This window comes from Lissotriton helveticus, chromosome 2_1 (assembly GCF_964261635.1).
Source record: "Lissotriton helveticus chromosome 2_1, aLisHel1.1, whole genome shotgun sequence".
Lineage (NCBI taxonomy): Eukaryota > Metazoa > Chordata > Amphibia > Caudata > Salamandridae > Lissotriton > Lissotriton helveticus.
The window spans coordinates 1,604,302,474-1,604,320,210 of NC_136059.1; the positions used below are offsets into that span (position 1 = coordinate 1,604,302,474).

Below are 17,737 nucleotides of genomic sequence, written 5' to 3' on the forward strand. Positions count from 1 at the left end.
GCCTGTTCCGTGCATTCTATACATTCAAAATTGCAGCAATTTAGGGCCATTTGTTTGTTATATCACACACCAGAGAACCCTGATGCTGATAAGTCTAACTGTTTTAAGTGTGGTTACGCTGCAGCAGATATTCTACATATGTTTGCTACCTGCACCGCCCTCCGGGCATATTGGGAAGGGGTGACTCATCTAACAACATTTTGTCTTAGATTTGGTGAAGTACAGTTTACCTCTAAAGAGATCATGATGGGATATAATTTGTCGAGGTCAGCTGAGTTGTTGGCGGTAATTCGGAGACTCTGTGAGGCCCTATTGGTACTGGCCAAAGCCAGTGGTCTATATTCTATTAAAAGATTTGATAGAATCTGGGTTGGATTTAACTGAGATCCCCAACTCATTGTTTACGCTAATTCCTACGACCCTATATTCAATATGCTGCGGAATGGGTCTCTTTCTACTGATCAATCTACCTCGGTTTTTCTTTTATATCTGCTATATAGGTCTTATATTCTGTATTTCATTTTCTTTGTTGCTCCACTTATGTACGGCAGGCTCCATTATTTATCTGTATTCATGTATTTGTAACTGGGGAGGTTATCTTTTGCTTTTTTGTCTCTTTTGGTTATATAAGGAATGATCATGTCTGATTAATAAAAAATAATTTAGAAAATCATTCCAGTAAACGTATATTTATTATACCATGAGGAAAACAGCAATAGGTGAACAATGTGTGTACTACATTGAGAAAACCCATGTGTTTCTCAGCACTATGGAGGGCATTTACTGTGCTCAAGTAACCCTTCAATGGCCCTGCAATAAAGTGTATAGGCTTGGGTAAAAGAAGACAGCCCACTAGAATTTCTATGGCAAGATGTGATTTGAAAGCGATTGTTCTCTATGTCAACAACCAGGTCAAATGGCGCCACTCTTTTTCATATAATGGTAGAAAAAAACATACTGATGATTACATGTTTTAAGCTTTCTTATAAGAGCTTCTCAATGAAAAGGCATTGATGCTAGCTTGAAAGGGATGCTGATAAAGTTGATGGCTATTTCAACTCAATTTATCATTATCTGAGGTTTCGTTGGTTGTTATTGAACTTGATCCAAAGACCGATTATCACTCTGTTCACATTCTCCCTTTTGATGGAACATAATACACATAATGGAACTCCATCGTGTTTTGGCCATTAAGAAATGTGCTTTGGTTAGAACACATTTTTAGTGAAGGAGACCTTGGCCGACATTGGGCAGCAGGTCAATTGCTTTGCTCTATGATTCACTGTAGCCTCCTACTGTAATCACAAACCTCTAAGCTACATTTTAACATGGCGTGACATATAAAGCCTCTACTCGAGCAAAGTGAATTTTGTGGTCCATTATACGATCAGTGTTCTTACAGTTAACATTTCAAGATTTACCGCAAGTTCTAATTGACTAGAAAGCTCTAACTACCAATGTTGGCTGTTAATGGCATCTATGCATCAGAGGGTGATAAACGTTTTGGTGCATATTCCATGTGGGCACTCCAAAGCAGCTTGTTGGTACTTAGAAGCACTTTATTAAATGAATATGAAACTAATTAATCTGCCATTAAATCTCAGGTTAACCAAACAAGCAAAGCCGTAGCCACCCACTACCTTTTCTCTTGGGGAGACAATTTTTTACAAAAAAAGAGTATTAAGACTTAAGCAATTAATATTTTTAACCTCATGCGTGCGGCGCATTTTTCCGCCGTACGCTGAGTTTTAAAAAAAAACGCGTTACATGACGAGCTCAGCTCGTCATGAGCGTACGACAGGCGTACCTCATGACGAGCTGAGCTCGTCATGAGCGTCGAAGGGGTTAAGGTCATCATAGAAGTGTGCACTTCTGATTCTTTAACTGTCACACAGACGCATACACTTGATGCACCTACATATTATGGCAGTACACAACTGTGTTAGCATTTCTGTTAGCAATATTTTAATGCTGAATCTCTTCAAAAGCAGCGAATTTAATCCCCTATGTACTCATTTTAATGATAAACAGGTATTTGATGACTCAGGGATTTCTTTTTTCTGCCTCGACACTATACAAAATAGAAAAAAGAGAAATCTTTGCAAACTGCTTAGCAGCACACTCCTTGATCAGCGGAGGTGAAAATTATCCCGCTCCGAGCAGCAACCACACTGCCACCTTCTCCTGCTCACTGCCTTAATTCATGCATTCTTAAATGCACACCGAATGGCCGCTTCTCTAAAGAATTAAGTGGGGAATGAGTGCGAGTAAATTACTGGACCTGTCATTTGCTTCACTGAGTCGCAACGCTGTTTTGCAGGCCGCCACACACTCCAGAATGTTAATGCGGAGGGAATATTGATTTGAGCAACATCAACTCTGCAGAGCTGATGGGATCTCACTGAACTCCTGGAAGTGACCATGGAGCGGGCACGGCAACACAAATGAGCTCCTTGTTACCCCCATAACAGTGGGCAGTACCAAACAGACGCCTACTTGAACACAGGAAAAACATCTATCCGGAGGATCCGAAAAAAGCGACTATTGAATGCGAATGTCAGGACTAACCAGCGGTGGTGCTCCGCCACAGCTCATTCTGTGAACATACTTCAACACAGTCGGACAGGACGCTGCAGAAGCACCTTATAGCCATACAACATTAGTTGTTGCGGTGTTCATCATAGAAGCTAGCCAAGGGACACAAATAAATATCTGAGTCCTGACAGACGGAGCTGTCCTTTCTACAAAAAGTTGGTCATCCCAGAGAACTCATTTGTAAGGATAAGGAAACAATTTCAGGGAGTTGGTGGTGCCACCAGGACTTCCCCACATGCAATAAAGCCTGTGCTGTGTTAACAATATCATCCACCATAACAACCTAAAATGCTCAATTTGAAATCTATATTTCTTTATGCATATATGTGCATGCGATGCACTTGCTTTCTTGTAAATAAGACTCTAGGCTCTACTGAAATATTCATCCTCTGCCAGTGGTGTCCAAAATGATAGTGCAAGCCACAGTGTAAAAATGGGAACATAACATAACCTCAAAGGTAGCAGAGGAAATATACAATTGAAATGTTAATGGGACATTTCCAGTCCTGGGTAGATTGGGTACTAACTCATTTTGGGGGCAACTGTCTTTTTTCGAACTGAATGGACAATGATAGCGAAATTGGTTATTTTGCATGTACTTTTTTTAAGGGGATTAAAGATTTTTTTAAGAGACTTGGCTTGCCTTCGTGCCTTCATTGAGAGACGTGTTAAAATAATGTTGATAATTTAATAATCAGTGCATTTATATTGTCCCTTAAATTAAGTGGTGGTTCAAACTGTTGCCTCATGTTTTTGTGGTTCCTTTGAGCAACTTTTCAGAGTGGGCTGCGAGTTAAAATGACAGAATGAGAGGTAAAGAAATGTGAAAAGGCATTTGCCCCCATTTCTTTCACATGGTATACACAAATATTAAAGAAGCATTGCTTGTAGGAAAATGGCATTTCCAGACAAGGAGTAATCAAGGGCGGATTAAAAACAACGGTATTGGATTGTATATTCTTTATTGTTTTTATAAATATGAAACACGTTTCTAAGTTTGGAATTAGATATTTCGTTCTGGAAACACAATGATTTCCCCCAATTTAACCATTATCTTTGTTTGGAAATCGAACTTTGCTCAAGGGTAGGTAATGAAAAAAATCTGAGAATTTACGCGAATACCTCTATTTGAATATAAAAATTGGATAAGAATGTTATCCAATTAAGCTCGCAAAGTTAAGGACAGGGTGTACCATTACTGTAAAAACTATGATTCCACTGTTCCGGTAGGTGTCTTAAGCCTTTTTTTAACATGCCACTGAAACAACAGTCTTAATTGAGATGTTTTTCTCTATGGTTATTCGCAAACTTCAAAGAAGGCAGTGATTTGGCAGTTTGGGTAGACTGTAGAACTCAGACATATCTTTCCTTTTAATCCTCGGACGGAGGCTAGACAGACAATTTACATCCTTATGTAAGGAACTGCTAATCATAAGGGGTAGAGATTGGCCCACTATTGGCCTGGTAACCAAGTGATTTCAGCACATGGCATTCGATCACCTCATGAGGCCCGCTCAGTCAAATATTCAACCTAAACATATTAGGGGCACCTAAAAACTGGCCTTGAACCCAAGTGGTAAATACTGTAACTACCGATCCTGCTTGGTGTAGTATTTACAGGGTGTCCCTTAATGCCCAATTTCGAACTTTCCTTCTCGGAATGATGCATAAAACCCACAAATGGACAGCATGCCAGGTTTTTCCTGGTGCATTCTGAAATTCTGAAGCGGGCAAGTGAGATGGGTTAATGGTATCAATCCTGCAATAAGATAAGAAAATTGGATTTCATCAATGAAAAGCTCTCGGTAAGGATATTACGATAGGTAGACCCTGTGAAGGCCAGGCTAACTTAAAAGGAAGAGAGGGTTTTAAAACTGGGGTGGCATGCTGGTTGATACCCACTGTCGCAAAGCACAAAAAGCAGAGGCCAGTAGGTCACAAGTCTATCTTAGAGATGATTCAGATCATCAGAAAATTGAGCTTATGTGTGTCAGAGTTTGGACATCCTCTGAGTTTAATTCATAATTACCTTGTTTAAACTACGTGCAGCGCTGTCTTTGCCACCTGGGGTCAGATTTCTGAGTTGAACGTCCAGCAGCTCCACCAGCTGATCCATGGCGCGTACAGAGTACGTGATGTCACCAGCATTCAGTTGGCTCTTGGTGTGTTCCGCCAGCTCCCTTGCAATGTTGGCCGCCATCTCCAGAGATTTTAGCTGTAGGATTGAAAAAGACGATTAGAGAGTACTTAGGTTCATTGTTTCATCTCATTCACAAGACAGAAGTACGATGTTTGAATGTTGACACGGAGTCAGCCAGAAGTGACATTATAAACTTACACCGAGCTCGGAAGAGGTTTAGTAAGGAATGCAAGAGTGTGCACCATGACAGAATGTTACATACTGGAGTGAAAAGAAAGCGTAACATATATCTTTATCCATTGCTCCAGTTACATTTTAAGGTACTTGAGTCAGTATCATAAACTTTGCATTCCTTACAACTTCAGAAGAGAGAGATTGATAAATCCAATGCTGAGACTCTCAAAGAGGGAGTAAGTAGGGAACTACATGATTCTATCACAGCATAATATTAACTATATGATGTTCATTAAATAAACACAACTAATGCGATGAATTGTGAGCCAGCAGAGAGAGCTTCTTGTACAGTTGTATGATGAACAGTTAACATCTCGATCATGGGTCCTAAATACTAAACTAAGCATTTCGACAATTTAGAAGATTTTGGGAGGAAGCACAACAAATATGTATTTTCTCACTCATATTTTCATTTGGAGCAAAACCTTGCCTTTTTTTAATGGAAAAGTCAACAGAAATGTGAGATGCCTACACAGTCCAAGACATTCGGGAAAACTGGCCTATTCCGGAACTGCACATTTTCGGACAGAAAATCCTGCCAACCATATAAAGATTATGCATACCTGGTGAATGAGCAGAGCCAAATATAAAGATCTCAAGCTATACTTATGTGTCACATTGGACGAAACCATGACGCACGTACTCTAGCTCTAAATTCTTGTTTTTTTTTGAAGGAACAAAAAAATGTCCACCAAAAATAGGATGCGTGATCTCACTGGTTGTAAGTGCATGTCTTAGTGGATTGGGCTGTTATGTTTGAAACCCATTTCAATAAAAGTTGAAAATAACATATGTACTTAAACAATATACCATTACTCCAGATATGTCACTACATATGACATGGACTAGTGAGTTAAGGTTGAAGTCTAAATGAAGCAATCTAAATCCACTATTCAATCGGAAGCGCAAGTTCCCTGGCTTGGCATCAGTGAAGATCTTCTACTGAAAGTAATGACTACACTGATACGGCAGAGTAGGGGGATTACTACATCACACCTGTTATATTGTATTACAAAAATATCCCATCCACTATATCAACCTCCCTATACATTGCAAGTGAAGCATATCACTACTGTTCTTAACTTGATTTACAAGCACCTTCTAAGCTAATTATAGGTGGAGTTAAGAATAGTATATATGTACTTACATTGTGTTGAGGTGTTGGTGGATGTAATATTATAGTAGATCAATATTGTCGACCTCTCTAAAGTGAAGCACTACCCTCACACACCGAGGGTGCTGAGTCTTTATTAACATAACAGAGGAATTCCATTACCTCAGAGCAGCACGTATGACCATCATTTATTCTCCCACAAGGTTTGGTGTTAAACCTGAATCTGGCATTACACTAGGCCAAGCCCAGTTATAGTACTAGCAAAAAATATGTTTTGGAAAACTTGTTATCAATTTTGCTATTTTTTTCTTTAATTAATTGTATTTTTTCCTTTTCAAATTAGTCCATTTCAATTTATCTTCCAGGCCAGAGAGCATGTTTGGCTAACCGTGCCTTTCTTCAAATATCACACATCTTAAATTTCATGTACATGCTTGTGGAACTTTGTGAAGCTTAAACTTTCATTTTTTCAGTCAGATGGTGCCTAAATCTAAAGGAACACGTGATTCATGCTATGTCCTTCTTCTGGTTTCCTGTACAGCCAATTATCACGGTACTATGTAAAATGCACAAGGCCTTTTCTGGACAGACCCTTTACTTAGCCCATGATACCAACCTACCAAGAATCTGAGATAAAAATGCTGCCCATCTCTCCAAAGTGAACCCAGATGAATCAAACATGGAGAAAGCTCACTTATTGTTCTGGGCATTGCCCTGAAACAGACTGAAACTGCCTTTAAAAGATTAACTTAGCTGCCTTACGCTCCATAAAAAAATATATATATATATTTAAACTCACTTTTCACACACCAATGACTGAATGGGACCACATCTGCTTCCAAGAAAACAAAGCCCTATCACAAACAATTCCTCTGTCTATGGCTTTCATTTGATTTTCCCAATTTTCAGCAGGAACGGTAATTCTCCGAAGATTGCTTTCAAGATATCCCCTGTTCATGACTTGAAGGTAAATACAACTTGCAAATAAGATACTACTATGCAGTCATTTAGATTCACGTGTATAGTTAATAAATATACTCAACATCAATCACAAGAGAGTCACTACTTCAAAATACCTTTTTTGTATTCTTAAGAGCCACTGTCCTAGTCCACTCTAAAATTAGGACTTCTGTATAGCAATCCCAGCATTATATACGTATTCACATAAATATGTATGTAATTATATATTACTTTGGAGCTCACAGGGGTTCTGCATTTCTGCCTGTAAAATGTGTACTTGAATTTAAAATAACGATTTTTCTTCTCTATTCCCAGCAATCATAACAAAAAATCAATACTTACACCTGTTGCCCCAATCATTGTAAATTGAGCACACCACATACACAATATTTATGTATACATTTTGTCTATAAGCAGTCAAGATGGCTCATTGATGTAACCTTTGTTGCTGACAACTGTTGTGACCAGTAGGTCGTGTACTTTAACCCTGTAAAAGGCGAATTCAGGCTTCCATTTTTCGAATTTCAGTAAAGTTAATACAACCAAATTGGCTAAAAGTAAGGTGTGGTCGTCACAGGTTATAGAAATGTCAAACACAGCACTATGGATCACATCATGTGAATAGATTACTGAATAAATAATGTAAAAACATACAGTTCAGGAATATTTACACTTACATAGTTGCTTTTTATTGATTAGATCTGATCTGATTAATCTTTAAAAAAGCATTCCACAGCTGTACTAGACGCTAAAGGAATAAATAAGGGCTGAAACAAACTATTATTCAGGGTTACAATCAGATTCAGATGATTTTCATTTTGTTGTACCCTAGTAGAAATGTATTAAATGTGACTGGTCAGATGGTAAAGCCCCAAAACACTTTTGGACCAATGTTTTTTCTATGAGCAGTGCATAAATGTCCCCATGTAACTCAGTGGTTGGCCATTCAAAATGCATACCCATCATGTAGGGTCTGATTTAGGGTTTGTCGATAGGGAAATGCCAGAAACCCCCAACCTCTCTGCTGCTACCTTCCAAATTTTGAGGTAGGTGGGACATAGGGTTTCCATCACTCGCATAGTGGGTTCACTGCCTCCATCCTAGCTGTGGACCAAAGCTTAAACTCTCAAGATGTGGTTGCTGGACTGACTTTGGCATCCAAGGACAGGGTGTAATGGGACTGAGGTTGCGTGATGAGCAAAAGAACGATGGATTAAACACAGATCTTTGTGACTAGTGGTGCATGTTTGCATTGTTCAGCATTCCGTCCATTAATTGTTGCTTTTGCTTTTGTCGCCATAAGTGGGAAGGGTATGCCCAAACATGGGTCCCTTGCTCACTGCGCCACTGGATTCAAACTAGCCTGGCTGATGAGGGGTTGTACCACAAACCGGTCCCAGTATGCTCTTTTCCAGTCCATGGAAGACCTGGCATGGCAGTTCGGGCTGGACTGTTCCCATGAGGAACAAGGTCAAGACTGATTTGCATATGGCTGGGTCCAAACTGGGGTGGCGTGGTGAGCCAAAAAAAAATGGAATAAACCTAGATCTTTGTGACTGGGGGTAAATGTTTGCATTGTTCAGCATTTTGTCCATTATTTGATCTTTTTGCTTTTGTCGTCTTAAGTGAGAAGGGTATGCCCAGACGTGGGTCCCATGCTCACTGCACTACTGGATTCAACCTAGCCTGGCTGATGAGGGGTGATGCTCCGAAACTAGTCCCAGGATGCTTGTTACTGGTCCAGGATGGACCTGCCTTGGCAGTTCGAGCTGGACTTTACCCATGAGGAACCGGGTCAAGACTAATTTGCATATGGCTGAGTCCAAACTGGGGTGACGTGGAGAGCAAAAGAATGATGGATTAAACCCAGATCTTTGTGACTTGGGGTGAATGTTTGCATTATTCAGCATTCCATCCATCATTTACCATCCTCATCTTCGCTGCTGCCACATGTCTCTACTCTGTCCTCACCAGCACCAGAAGCACCCAGTCTCCCGGACTCTCCCAGCCAATCATGACGCTGCAAGAGAAGCGTAATGATTGGTCTGAGCGACCTGTTTGGCAGCTCATGCAGTACATGGGAGGCTGGGCACATTCTCCACTGCGCTGTGCAACACAGCCGAGTGCAGAACATGTCAAGTGTGCATGACTGTTTGGCTGGCCAGCCAAACCTCTGACGGCAGTGAGGCCAGGCCAGCCCCACTACGCACGACCTGGATGGAGTCCCGCAAAGAAAAAGAAAATGATAACAACTTGTTGTTATTATAACTTTATTTATATTTTCCACTGCTTAACGAGCAGTGGGGTGATGCTCCTCACCTTAGCGGAGGAGCCGACAATGCAGCAAGAGCTAAAACCTGAACATTGTTAAAGAAGTCACTTATTCCGCATCCATTCAACAGGCACTCACTGACATCAACACATAGTGGAGATGTACACATATTCTCCTATGTGTAGGTTAATGTGCATGACAGATTAAATCATCACCTTCAACTAAAGATGCTCAAAATCTAACCAAGAGACATTCTGGGGCTACAGGGATCTAATTCACATTTTTAAACCCATGACACAATTAATAATAGCTACTGTCCATCCTTTGTGACTTTTTGATAAATACTAAATGGAGGTGAAGCAGGGATGACAGATTTTGTATTGTCTTGCACTATGTGAAAATTATTGCAAAGAAAATTGAATAGATGGGTGTTTTCAAGTGACCCTTTTGCTTTAGCAAATTCAGAAAAAAATCCTGACCACATCCTACACCCTTTAAGCTTCCATCCTGCCCGAAAAATACGTTGCAATCTTTAGTGAAATTGGTAACTCATTTTACCATAAACTGGTAAAAACTTTCTTGAAAAGGAAAAGCAAAATTCCTTTAAGTTAACAAGGTAGCCTGAAGAAAACCAAAATGAAACCTGATGAAGCACATTTTTGACAGATTTTTTGCAAAAGAAGGCCAACATTTTTGTAACAGTGTGATCACTGTTGTTCTTCGAATGCAGTGATGTATAAAAAAAGAGAGTCGCGGATTTTGTTTTTTTCTAATCGAAAACTAGCACTCAAAAGAACCGCATTACATAAAGTGCTCAGGATGTTGCCATTTTCTTTTACTTTGAGGACATTTTCACTCAGGTGAAATTTAGTACTAACATACATATTTGTATTTAGTTAGTTATACAACAACAAAGAAGGGTTTCACCCACATTAGTACTGCATTTAGCCAATCTCTGCCTACTCATGGTACCCTCCATTGTCTCAGATGCAGATCCCGCTGTTCTTAGAGCATCTACTTGAATACACTCCCTGCCGAACTGAAGGCCCCAGCTTTTTGCCCGAGTTTAATGCCGACGTAGAAATCCCTTTCCCATGTAAGTTTCTGTAAATTCATGATTGAAGGTAATGCCTTTGGAGGTCGTCATACTAACCAATCTTCACTATTTATTGACACTCCTAAATGTACCACTTTGTATCTCTCTGATTAGCTTCTATCCTACACTGTTGAACAATAACAATAACCAACCAATTGGCTGTAGAAAAAAAAATCAATGTTCATCTTTTGACTACAACAGACAGAAAATGAGCATTGACTTTTGCTTAGGAAAATGTAAAATGGTGCTAAATTGCATCTGTGCAAACTAGCACATGTGATCAAAGCAGGTGCCAATGCAGAAAGGTTTGTACTCCTGATCCAAGACTTCAGGAAAGGTACATCATTGCTTTCACATAGGCGAAGTATCTAACCTTTATGGTTCTCACAATTGTTGGGGACTTTAGCGTATCCCTACACACAGCAAAAGGAGATGCACCTTCCCCATCCTTAATTGAATTACCTGAAGCATGTCCCAGCAGGCAGACATGGGAAAAGTCTCCGCAATGTGCAGCGGTGGAGATTATTGATCCATCTGCAGTTGCCGGGGAGCGAGTAACGATCGGTTTAAGCTGTAGAATAGATGCTGTCTTAGGGGCATGTCATAGGAAAAGCATAGCTAAGTGACTTCTATCCTTGCTTATTTGTAGAAGTTTCGAGAATGCAAGACTTTAAAAGGGAACCAAAATAGATCCTGCTGTTCATTTATGCCCTAGTTTTATTCATTATAAACAAATCAAAATATCTTTAATTTTTTTAAAGAAATCATCTAAGCAGGAATGACATAACAAGCCTAGGTATTTAAATGGTAGGTTTACTGAACTTTTGGCTAAATTGGATTTTTTTTTAGCTTACTTATTCACAATTATAGGAGATTTCCTGAAGTTGATGCATTGTCCATGTCACAAATGTGTTTCTGACAATACGGAGCACAGAAAACTCACTGTAAGAATGTGGGTGGTTGATTGACAGGGGTGTGAGCCCTGGTCAAGCAGCAACCACAATTCTTGTCAGGGTAAGGCGCAAGCAAACCTCAAATTAACCTATGTTCAACCCCCTAGTAGCTTGGCACAGAGCAGTCAGACTTAACTTAGAGGCTATGTGCAAAGTGTTTGTGCAACACTTCAAACAGTAACACAATTAAAACACACAACAAAAGGAGCCCACAACAGTTAGAAACATGTTTAATAAATAAAACATACACAAAATGACAACATTTCAATCAGTACAACGGCAGTTATGAGTTTTTAAAGATTTCAGCGAAAATAGCACCAAAAAGCACGAAGCATCAACAATGGATATCTGGTTGAGCCGGAAGGATCAAAGTCAAAAGTTCAGGCTAACTACAATGGAGCACGGACCGACTACATGGACCCAGTTAGGGCCACTGAGTTAAGTATCTTAAATCTGGGATTCAGAGCACTGCAAGGATCCACGTCAAAAATGTGTAGCACAACCGAAGAGATGCGTAGCTACTGAGGTGCTGTGAGGTGAGGTTCAGCACTGCTTTAGAAGATCCCGTCGACGATGGCTTTTAATGCAAAGTCTGGCGTCGAGAATGTGGTGAGTAGTCGGGCCGATGCTTCGATTTCGAAGAGCTGTGAGGTTGTGATGCGGAGCCTGTCATCGTTGTCGAGGTGGCCTGTCGACAGGAGATGCGAGGGTCCTCAGTTGTGACACGCAGTCAGGGCGATGCATCAGTTCTGAGGGCTGCAGCGATGTGGGTCTTGGCAATGGGTTCAAACCACGCAGTGGTGCAATGTGTTGGTTCTGCTCTGGGATGTGATGTGCAGCAGAGGAGATGCAAGGTTCTGCTAGATCCACAGAGGTTGGGAAGCACCTAAGGCCCACTTCCAAGGGTCCAAGACTGGGTGGCACCACTTGGCAGGGTAGACTCACAGATGGCAGAGCAAGGTTGTTGGAAGCCTGTTATGTTCCTGAGGCTTCAGATCAGGAGGCCACCCAACAATCCTGAGTCACTCTGTGTTCTGGGTTCAAGAGATGCAGGTCCAGTCCTTCTCACCCAGTCGCGGCTGGCATGACTCACGGGTGGGAGGGGGTTCGCGCAGGGAGGGGTCCACACAGGGGGTTTAATAAAAAAAATGTACCTTGTCTGCTCGGTCCGGTCCCGCATCACGTCCCTCCGAGTCCCAGGAAGCAGGCAGGCTCCCTCTCCTCCCCATAGCCAATCACAATGCCGCAATGGCAGTGTTCTAGTTGGCTGGGATGCCGACCACACAGGCGTGAGGCCGTTTGCTCCATGCAGGCTCCATGCAGCCTACATGGAGAAAGCGGAGAGTGGGTATGACTGGTGTGGTCAGCCCTGGGGCCAACCAAACAGTCAGTGCCCACAATAGTGGGTAAGCCACTCCTCCTCTGCCCTGCAGCAGGACCGCCAAACCGCCCGCCCCCAACCAAATGCTTCTGCTTTCTCGCAGTGCAAGAAGCAGAAACATAAAATGGTATTCATAATACCATTTTATGTTTTTGGTTCTCGCACTGCGAGAAAACAGTGGGGTGACGCTCCTCTGCCCACATGAAAGAGTCACCCCTTTTCTCACCCAGGCAAGAGGGTAGCAGGTAGCAGGTCAGCACAGCAAAGCAGGAGTACAGTACAGTGTCAGTGCTTCAGCAGCACAACAGTCCTGGCAGAGTATCACCAGGTCCAGAAGTGTACTGAGGAGTTGGTGTCTTGTGTCCTTCTTTTATACCATGGTGCCATGGTTCTTGACAGTGCCTTCACTTCCCTGGCTTCAAGCTGGGTGAAGTGATGTTAGGCCCTTTGTGTGAAGCCAGGACACAGCCTATTCAAGTGTTTGGGGGGCTGAGCACAGCTCCTCCCTGCCATCCTGGCAGTGGTGGCCCATGTAGGCAAACCTAAGCTCCTTATTTTGTGTGGCTGTCTGGGAGGAATACACGAAGCCCAACTGTCACTCACACCCAGTCACGTGACCCAGAGAAAGGCTGCAGATACCAAATGGATATGGCAAGAAAAGGCCTATTTTTTAAAAGTGGAATTTTCAGAATTGCAATTTAAAATCCAACTTCACCATAGGTTAGAATTTTAATTTAGGATTCCACACACACCAAACATGAACTGGCTATCTCTTCCTATTTGGAAATCACACTAAAATTTAATAAGGCAACTACAATGTCATCCTACAGGGAAAAAGGTCTTGCAGTAGTAAATTTGAGAGTTTTTCACTAAGAGGACATGTACATGTCCTACCTTTTAACTACATTGCATCCTGCCCTCTGGGCTGTCTAGGGCATGCCCTAGGGTTGACTTATATGTACTAAAAAGGAAGGTTGGCCTGGCCAAAGGTTTGTTTTGCCAGGTTGAAATGGCAGTTTAAACTGCACACACAGGCTCTGCAAAGGCAGGCTTGAGACATGTTCAAAGTGCTACCTAAGTGGGTGACAACATCGGTGCTGCAGGCCCACTAGTGGTGTTTAATTTTTAGTCCCTGGGCACATGTAGTGCACTTTACTTGGAACTTATAAGTAAATTAAATTATTTAATTGGGAAAAAGCCAATATCACCATGTTATAAGGAATGAGCACATGCACTTTAGCACTGGTTAGCAGTGGTAAAGTGCACAGAGTCCTAATACCAGAAAAAAACAATGTCAGGAAAAAAATGGAGGAGGAAGGCAAACATTGTGGGGAAGACTACCCTAAGGCTGACAAGTCTAACACTCACTGTGTCAGTAAGTTGGCTGATTTGCAGCCCTTCGTCTGTAGAACTCACATCCACCTTGCATCGCATCTGGGTTACCGAACACCTCCAGATATCGAACACCTGCAGATATTTAAGAAATCACAATTCTATCCATTCAATCTTCCTGACCAATGCATGAGACACCATCGCAGGTTCAAATAGCAACTCCTCATGGTGTACTAAAAAAAAACAGATCATATGCCCAGCCCAAAAAACTAAGCATCCCATAATCTCATCTCATCTAAAGGGTGTGTCTATAAAGATGTCCTTCATCCTTGGTGTATGACAAAGAATGTTAAACACTGATTATGATTTCTTAAGAAATGTACAGCAAACTACTCTACATTGAAATTTTTGAGTGTTTACCAAGAATAATTTTAGAGGCAAACAAACATTTGGTCAAATATTATATAGTATTCGTTCAGATATATATTGGGTCCTACTCTACTACAACCCAAGGCAATCAGTGCCCACCTGATTTATATGTTAAAATGTAAACAACATTTTCTTGTGGGAGTTACAGGAAGATAATAGTTTCAATATACACAAACAGAAACAGTTTTTAAATGTTAAACATTGTTTATTCCAGGTCTGACATATATATGGAAAATGTTAAAAACATCTTCTGTACAACCTAATATCAATTTTACATCAACTTTATGAGGATCCTTATCCATTGTTCAGAATGCCAGTTTCACCATTCTTTGCATGCAGCGGATATTTTGAGGAAATACACAGGTTTCATGTCATGGAATCATCATGTTAGCTTAGCTTTTTTCGAATTAGGAACATTATATTTCTTTATGAAGGGTTTTGGAAGGTTGAAAGACACCTTAGTTCAAAATTGGGATTTGATACATGTGTGGCACAGAGGCAGTATAATTGGAAATACTATGTTAAAAAAGGAACATTGTATTTGTCTCAAAAAATATTCTTATGATACACAGATACAAAAATACAAATGTGGAATTTCATCTCATGTCACAAGTAGGGGAGTAGGAGGAGTAAAGACTAGGTCATCCTCCGGGCATATAGATTCAAAAGAAAACCCAAAATGTTGGGTATAGAGACTTAGGGGGCCATTAGGATGGCGGGCGGAGTGCCCCCGCCAGGCTGGCGGCGGCTGGCGAGGGCAATCCGCCCGCCATCCGCACCAGAATTCCCCCCACCATATTAGGATGGCGGGGGGGCCACGGCGGACGGAAAGACTGTCCGCCGCTTTTCCGCTGCGGTCGCCTTGTGACCGGGCGGAAATGGTTTAATATGGTGGCGGTGTCTATTAGACACCGCCAGCCATATTATGATGGGCTTGTGTAGATGCCTTTCCGCGGTGGTGATGCTACCACGGAAAAGCATGCGGTCTTCAATCTGGGGCCCCCCTGCGGGCCTCAGAGTGAAGGAGAGGTGGGGGTGCACATGGGGGGTACCTGTGGTACCCTCCTTCATTTGCATAAACAAAGCTGCAGGCACCGCGCGGTGCCTGCCGCTTTGTCTATGCAAATGCATTTTTAGCATTGTGGTGGCCGGGTAGGATGACGGGCGGACAAAGTCCGCCCGTCATCCTAATAGGCCCCTAAGTCCATAGGCTAAAGGCTCTTGACTTGTTCATGTTAGAGAAGCGCCTTAGAGAAAGAAAAAAAAATTCTTTCTTGAGCCCCCACACTCACCAGGATTACCCCACGGTGACATGCTTCATCATTGGGGCCATCCCAGTCCTCTACGAACTGAGGCGTGCTGCGACTTGCGGAGTTACGTAGGAGCACTTGTAGGTAGACTATGTGTAGTGCATTTTTTGGGGGAGTGGATGAAAGTGATTAAAAATACCTTGCTAGTGGGCATCATCAAATTGTATTCCTGCTCCTAGGTTGTTATGTCTAAAAAGGGGGGTTCACTGTGGAACCTAACTATAATGAGTTGGGCCGCAGTGTGGGATCAACATGTTTTGAGCTTCCCCTAGCTCTTCCTCAGGACCACACAGGGAGCAGCCCTGTGTATGCCACTCCTAATATACCTAAATAGGAAATAAACAATTGTGAAGTGAAGAAAAAATTATTAAATAAAGTGAACGCTGCTACTAATAAAGCATGCGCTGTTGTTACATACGTTCCCTATGTCACGTTGTAAATTTTTTGGTTTGAGAAATCTCGCTCCATGGACTCGTGGGGGGGGGGGTCGGTGTCACCCTGTGAAACAATCTTCATATGAGGGGCGCCGCGTAATCACACCTATTCTTCTACCTGCCGGACTGCATATTCACTTGAACGAGTCAAGAGCCTTTAGCTTGTGGACAAGGTCTCTATACCCAACACTTTGGGTTTTCTTTTGATTTTCATCTCATGTCAGTATGTGCCCATGAGTTACAGCTAGAGGAGACAATAGTTAAGTATGACCCAGTATAGCCCTGAAGATGTTTTACAATATGTGAATTATATGTTGGCTTGGGTTCAAGAGCGTTTGAGGTATGTACAACAACATTTTCTTATGTGTGTAAACCTGTGCTATAGGAAGACACAGTATGCTATAGCTAGGATAGTGAACGGTGGATCGGAACCCCACAAGACAGATCATAAAGTGATGTTAGGTTGTACAGAAGAGTTTTTCTAGTATTTAACTGTGCATACATTAACTTTTCTAATGTATTTGTCGAACATGGAATACATTAGTTCTTTACAAACAAAAATATTTTCTGTTTTTGAACATTGAAATTATTGTATTCATGAAGCTCAACAGGAAAATGTTGTTAACATATAATGTATTCTTTTCCAGAATCTTTATCAACCTTTTATGTTCTCAGCCTTGTAAGATTTGGTCCTTTAGCTGTAGATCATTTAATGTGGAGGATCATCTGCCACCTCAGAATTATCTTCTCCTTACAGTATATCATTGCATTTCAGAGCCAATAGCCACTTTCATGTGTGATTTTACTTTCAAGTTCAATTTTTCTCTCAGGGCGTATGCTTCATTCATTGATTTTCTTTTGTTTGTGGCTGCATACACTGTAGTTGGTCACAGTGATTGCTCACTTTGTAAGAGGGCACACAACTGCCTCATAATTCACAAAGGAGTAAAATGTACATTTTCTCTTAAACTGAATGTCCATTTTATTTGCATGCATCACTTCGAGGTCACCAATCTTAGAAGCTTCTGGAGGACTATGTGCAGCATGTTGCAGTGAAAGTGACTACATGTGGATTGAGCCCCTTAAAATAAAGGCATGATCTATTTATGTTTAAATTAATCTGCCCTACCATATCATGGCAATGAAACAAAGCATGGAATTCCCACCTTAATACTGTCAAAGAAGTACTGTTTAATGAGGACAAAAATGCATAGAAAACCTGTGCCTAATCGGTTACATACAGGGAAGCAAATGCCGGCATTGCAGGTTCTGGTTTACTTTGGGGCTTTAAAACAGTGCTCTCATGTACTATATTTTTGGGGATCCGCAACTCTATTGACAATGGTTAGCAAAACTTGCACCCTGTCAACCCACATACATCAGCATGAACTACAAATTTTTCTTTTTCGTGCTAAATTCTCTGGGACTACTGCATTATGGTTCCTCAAAATCTACAAAACCCTGAAATGTAATAGAATAAATACATT

General features: G+C 41.4%; 1 protein-coding gene across 9 annotated transcripts in view; it reads right to left on the bottom strand.

Moving 5' to 3' along the window:
• ADGRL3 (adhesion G protein-coupled receptor L3) overlaps positions 1-17,737 on the bottom strand; it is a 777,598-nt gene that overhangs the window by 203,590 nt on the left and 556,271 nt on the right. For all 9 annotated transcript variants that reach the window (XM_078676566.1, XM_078676564.1, XM_078676569.1 and 6 more), the window contains one exon: positions 4,625-4,810. In XM_078676566.1, coding sequence (XP_078532692.1) covers positions 4,625-4,810 — 186 coding nt within the window. The remainder of the gene's footprint in view (positions 1-4,624; positions 4,811-17,737) is intronic.